Source organism: Pyrus communis, chromosome 13, assembly GCF_963583255.1.
Source record: "Pyrus communis chromosome 13, drPyrComm1.1, whole genome shotgun sequence".
Classification (NCBI taxonomy): Eukaryota; Viridiplantae; Streptophyta; class Magnoliopsida; order Rosales; family Rosaceae; genus Pyrus; species Pyrus communis.
The window spans coordinates 793,386-799,680 of NC_084815.1; the positions used below are offsets into that span (position 1 = coordinate 793,386).

The 6,295-nt window shown below is 35.7% G+C and overlaps 1 protein-coding gene across 1 annotated transcript; it reads left to right on the top strand.

The window, feature by feature from the left end:
- Positions 1-500: 500 nt before the first annotated feature.
- On the top strand, positions 501-1,832 carry LOC137711942 (peroxidase 44-like). The gene is made up of 2 exons (XM_068451095.1): positions 501-754; positions 986-1,832. Exons 1-2 carry the CDS (start codon positions 554-556, stop codon positions 1,772-1,774), a joined length of 990 nt encoding a protein of 329 aa, XP_068307196.1. The 5' UTR covers positions 501-553; the 3' UTR covers positions 1,775-1,832.
- The last annotated feature ends 4,463 nt before the right edge of the window (positions 1,833-6,295 follow it).

The following is a 6,295-nucleotide window of genomic DNA, read 5'->3' on the forward strand; positions in this document are numbered from 1 at the left end:
GAATCGAATGAATAATTCTATAGATGATCTTTAGACGATAATACAGAGAATAAATTTCAATTATAACACATATACAGTAAAATTGTAACACATCATGTGAAAAAGAATATTTCTTACTTGTAAAAGAGCTAAATAGTGTCTATATACACATAATTTTTGTCACTTTTTGTAGCCTTTCTGTCAATTTTGCTATTTTATATTTAGCTTTGTCACCTATGTTTGTCCTTGTCCGGAAAATTGTGCTGTTTTCAACATATGTAGAAATAATTTTCTATGGGCATATCCATTTTGTATGCATCCAAATCATTCTTCAAAAACCTTGTTCTCTTACTTATGTATACCTCAACCGTTTGATCTTTCACGCACTCCAGCTAATGATCCCAGTTCATCACTCGTATTTTTCCCTCTATAAATATTCCTGTACATTCCCTAATGTTTTCATAAACTAATACTCCTCATCAGCATCAGATCCTTATCATTGTTCTCCTTTAGATTACTAATTTTGGAGAGAGAGAGAGAGAGAGAGAGAAAGAGAGAGAGACAAACATTTGAGATGAAGATCATTAAGAATTCGATCCTAGCACTTTTCTTTCTTCTTCCTTTTGTAGTGGCTGACCTTAGGGTTAATTTCTATACTGCTACCTGCCCCCGAGCTGAATCAATCATACGTCAACTTGTGCAGAAACGGTTTGCAACTGATTCATCTATCACTGGGGCCTTGCTTCGCATGCATTTCCATGACTGCTTTGTTCGGGTAAGCTACATTCTTACATTGAAACACATTTTTCTATTGTTAATATGTACTTCTACTTCGAGAAATTATTTTTCTTCTTAATTTAGGTGATATTTTATTAATTAACAGTCAGGATCAAACTGTAAGTGTAATACAATTTTTATTATGTGTTCGAATGTAGATTGATACTCGATATCAGTCAATATTTCGTTTCATCAACAATTAACCAATGCACTTTTATACATATTGCAGGGTTGTGATGCATCCATACTTATAGATTCAACCAAAAATAAGTCATCTGAAAAATCGGCAGCGCCAAACTTGACTGTACGAGGATACGAGCTTATTGACGAGATCAAGAAAAGCCTAGAGGCTGCATGCCCTTCAACTGTATCCTGTGCCGATATTGTAACCCTAGCAACCCGGGATTCAGTGGTTCTTGCAGGGGGGCCAAACTATGCTGCTCCAACAGGACGCCGTGACGGGCTCGTATCAAACCCTCACGACGTTAACTTGCCTGGTCCATCATTTTCAGTATCTCAGGCATTGCGATCTTTCACTGTCAAAGGGATGACCCTAAATGACATGGTGACCCTATTGGGTGCACACACGGTTGGTTTTGCCCACTGTAATTTTTTCCAAGATAGGCTTTCAAATTTTCAAGGGTCAAGATCTCCTGATCCGTCAATGGATCCAGCTTTGGTTTCAAAGTTGAGCACACTTTGTGCAGCCAGTAACAACCCCACTACATTTTTGGACCAAAACACATCTTCCACTTTTGATAACCAGTTCTACAACCAGATTCTTTTTAAAAGAGGTGTGTTGCAGATTGACCAAGAGCTTGCTTCGGATACATCTACGGCTGGTATTGTTTCTGGATTTGCATCAAACGGCGTGAGGTTCAGTCAGAGCTTTGCAACTGCTATGTTAAAGATGGGGAGTCTCCAGGTTCTGGTTGGAAATGCGGGTGAAATTAGGAAAAACTGTAGGGCTTTTAATCCTGCCAAGTCAAAGAACCAAATTATGTTAAGAGGGCTCTAATTAATTGTTAATTAGTTTCAGTATTCTTTGTTGTGGAGAATCTGAAGAAATAAGTCTTACTAAGTCGTTGTGCATGGTGTTAGAAAATCTGAATTTCATTGAATGAATAATAAAGTTACACCATTGTTGTTTATATACAACTCTTCACTCTCTCACATAACTCTAACCTTCTAACTAACTTGCCACCTATTACAACAAACTCAACAAGTTAACCAACTCTAAGTTTTATCACTAACTATGTAACAAACCGTCTCGGAATTTACAAAGCAAAAATGGTATTTTTGTATTTTCACTAAATTTGAGGATATTTTTCCTTTAAAAATGATTTTTGGGTCTTAAATGGTGTGCCCAAGGATGGCCCACCCCTGATTTGTCCCCCGGTTCCTTTCCCCTTTTCTTTCTTTCTCTGATTTTTTATAACTCTCTCTCTCCGCTCTTCTCTTCCTGTAACCTCATCTTTCTCTCCCTCCTCTTCTTCTCTCTTTCTTTCTCTCGTGTGACCCCCGGACCTCTCTCTCCCTCTGTGATCTCTCCCTCTTTCTCAAGTTTGTCACTCACATAAGCAACAACCCCAAACCAACACCACTGGACCTATGAACCTCGGGAAAACTCAAGCAAACCTTGATGACTGTTCATCATCTTCTCTGACGTGTTTCGTGTTTTTTCGACGTTGGTAAGCTTCTAGAAACCCTTGGCTTGTGTTTTAGGGTTAGATCGAAGGTTGTTTTAAGTGGTGTGTACGTGTTAATCGCAGAAAATGGCTCGGAGTAGTTTTTTCAAATTTTCCGGCAAGCACCGTCCCTTCCGAGGAAATTTCCGACCAAACCATGGCGAGTTGGCCGACGTGCAAGGTATCAATCTCTTCGTCTCGCTGAGTACTACAACTTTCCTTTTTGAATCACCCAATTTTGTTGAGTATCGAAGAAGTTTTGGGCGTTTTAAGTTTGCCCAGAAACCGGCCAAAACCTTGGCTTGAAAATGGGTCAAACCGACCCATTAACCCAAGGTCCAACCCAATTACCCAAGCCCAAGTCTAAAATCCAAACCCAGGCATTTAGGCCTGATCACTAAGCCCAAACCCTTGAACACCCAACCCAGTTTCCTTTTATTTAATTTTTGTTTATTTTTATTTTCAAAACCAAAACCCTTTTAGTTGGACCGGGCTTTCAAGCCCAATACCCTTTAAACCCTAAACCCTATTGGACCCAAACCTTTTAGGCCCAACCCGGTCCAACCCAAAACCCTTGCCCCTGTATCTGTTGACTTTGACCTGGTCAACGTTCAGCGTTTACTTTGACTTTGACCGTTGCCTTGTGATAGGAATACGAATAGTACATCACATGTTTTTATGTAAATGATGAAAAATTTTATTTTTTAAGTTATTAATTTTTTTAACACACATATCCTACCATTTATATAGTAACATATGATGTACTATTCTGTGTAACGGTCACAGTAAAAAATCTCTCTAGAAAAACCAGCAAACCTGTGCAAAGAAATGCAAATTTTCTCTTTCCTCATGCTCTAGCCTCTAGCCCTTATAAAAATAAAAATAAATAAAATAAAAATAAAAGCTTTCATTTCTTTATGCTTTGGGTTTTAAAAGAAAATAATGTATTCGTGCTTGTTTTGAGCATTGAAAATTTGAAAGGCCATAGATTTTTGTTCTTTGTGTTCTTCAAAATTAGGTGTTATTTTTATTTTTTTATAGAAGAAGGGCCTCAACTTATTTTCCCGCACAGGCCCTTCAAATCAACGGACCGGCCTTATTGACCAACCGAGCCCTATGCAAAAAAAGTGTCTTCGACGTACAAATTTCATAATAAGTGTTGTTCAATTTTTTAATATTCATTTGAATATCAATAATCGATCTTAAGTCGTCTCATTCATATTGCAAATCAAATTCTCAAGTTTCAAAACCCCAAATCAAATTTCAAACTGAAGTCTCAAACATGTGAGTTCTGGCTTAAAATAAATGTGAGTTGGCTAAGAAAGATGACGGAAAGGTGTCAAGCAAAAGGAGGAAGAAAGAACCTTCAAGGTGCCACCATTTCGTCTTGGAAAAAAAAAGGGTTCAAGTTGCGTAAAAAAATTTCTTTCTGAATTCATTTGTTCTAGTGTGCAACAAAAATATCCAAATAAATCTTATGAGTACAATAAAATTATCCAAATTTAAAACTATATCGTCCAAACGTTTAGGTCGACGTATATTGGGCTTTTTCCTTTTTAGCTTCCAGGGCTGTTGGACTAACATGACCTAGAGTGCCATCATTGAAAACTAATTTGAGCCTAATTCCTTTCTCCCGCACAACCCCCACCGGGTTATAGCAAAATTATCTTTCTAAATGAACGATACATAGGCAACCAAAGTAGGTTTAATTACTTCATGAAAAAAGTTTGCCCTTCTAAATGAACAATGCAAAACCAAGTGGGCAAATATGTTTTGATATTTTTCATCTTTAACATTCACTTTTATCTTTCTTTTTGTCATCACCCGTTTTGCGTACTCTTAGTGAAGTAGGCAGCACGCAGCAATGCCAACTCAATTGCCTATACCATGTTAGCTAATTTATGCCTAACTGGTTCATCAAAACATGTTTGCCTATACAATGGGAGATGATCTCACAATCAGCACACTATTCTAGCAAAAAAAGAAAAGAAAAAGTCCAAAATCATCATCATTTCGGATCTCAATTGTTAAAGTAATCAACTTTAATATGTTATCGATATTTGATCTTTATTTCGTTAATATTGATTATTATAGTGACAATATTGGATTTTAATGAGTAACAATTAAAAATTAATTTCTCACTATTGACAGTGCGACTACAAAAGCTACATTACTTGGAACGATAAAGGTACCCACAAGCACAGTGAAGATTCCTCGTGCTGTTACTGAAATTGGCAGTTTTCCATTTCTAGCTAAATTCCGAGAGCCTAGAAAACCTTGTAAACTTGACAGAAATGGAACCCTGCCAAACTCCCAATCCCATGCAACATAATTATTTAATAAACTTACTTGTAGGCTTCAGTTTTTCTTTCTTCTTTCTCATTAATTTCTTTATGTAGTGTAGAAAACACCGTTTATCTTCTGTTTTTTTTTTTTGTTTTTGGGATAAAATCTACGACTAAGATTGTAGAAAAGGTATTCCAAGAGACAACGACCACTACCAGCATCTGGTTCTGCTTTTAGGGCACATCCTTTGAGTTTTTCCAGTTTTGCATGCTCACCGTTGAATGAACTGAATATTAGACAAAGTGAACGTGTGTATTTGTACCAAACTATCAAAACTAGGCACTTTCGGTCCCAGTTTAATAAAGTTTTTGCGATATATTCGGTTTACACACATTTGATTAAAATTCTTCCTCAAAAGACCCATCCAAAGTTTATCCAAAAAAAAAAAATCCATCCAAATATATTAAAAATTAGGGTTTTGGATTTGAGCTTTCAGTGTAATATTTTGCATTCGAAATGACAAATTGAGCGTAATGAGATAAAATTAGGGTAATTTAACTGCAGTTACAAGAAAAATCAACAGTGTTTGTGGCACAAAATGGGGTGGGGCTATATTCGTGGCCTTAATTTGTTGATTTTTTTGGTAGTGTGCCAAAGCTCCAGCATCACCAACCCTTAAGGTTAATATGTGCCTCAACATAAACAGCAATAACCTCTCCCTTTAAAAATGTTAGTCATGTGACCTTGGAAGACAAATCATGTTTTGAGTTTTTCATATTGTAGGTGGAAGTCTTGCGTTTAAGGACGTCAAAATCTTGAAGCTATCAACATGTGTCAATTGGTTTTATGTTAGATACTCACATCATAACATGTTATATCATTGCCAAAAAATTTTTTGTTAGTATGTCTAATAGTTTCACATGCTTCTACGTTAGCTAATAAAAATTGTGCATAAATATAGACATAAAAACACCATACATGAAGAGGCGTGATAAGACATCTCATGTTGAAGATAGAAATCTTGCTTGGAAGGCTTAAAAGATCTTTTGGGTTGGACACCTTCATTTTAATAGATATCTTTTTTCTTTTTCTTTTTTTGTCAAACATTTTAATAGATATCTCATGTAACACAAAAAAATATGCATCCCTACATCATTAGTTTGTCGAACTAGTTATCAAATCCAGTAAATTAAATTAGTAACGTCCAAAATTTTTAATTAATTATATTCATGTTTTCAAAGAAGACTCTTTCTCATAAACTAAAATTTTTGCGACAAGTCATATAAGAAGTTCTAGTGTTCCTAGTTGAAGTAGATATTTTATTTTTTATTTATAAAGCTATATATGGAAAAGGGAATCAAACGTCAGCCTTCGAGTGACCAAAATACTAACTGAAGTACAAATTCATTATTGATTAAAGTAGAAAGTGTATGACCATTTGGGGTTCTAACTTCTTCTTTCTACTTTAGTAGAGTAATAAATAAAACTCTAAACTCGAAATACACGTGATCGATCTTGTATTACACCAAAAAATTTAGTTATATATTTTCTTCCAATTTGATTGA

Bases quoted from the DNA above. Each gene is read 5' to 3' on its own strand.
- LOC137711942 (XM_068451095.1), top strand. From the start codon at position 554: ATGAAGATCATTAAGAATTCGATCCTAGCACTTTTCTTTCTTCTTCCT. The intron at 755-985 runs GTAAGCTACATT...TACATATTGCAG, and splicing joins TCCATGACTGCTTTGTTCGG to GGTTGTGATGCATCCATACT.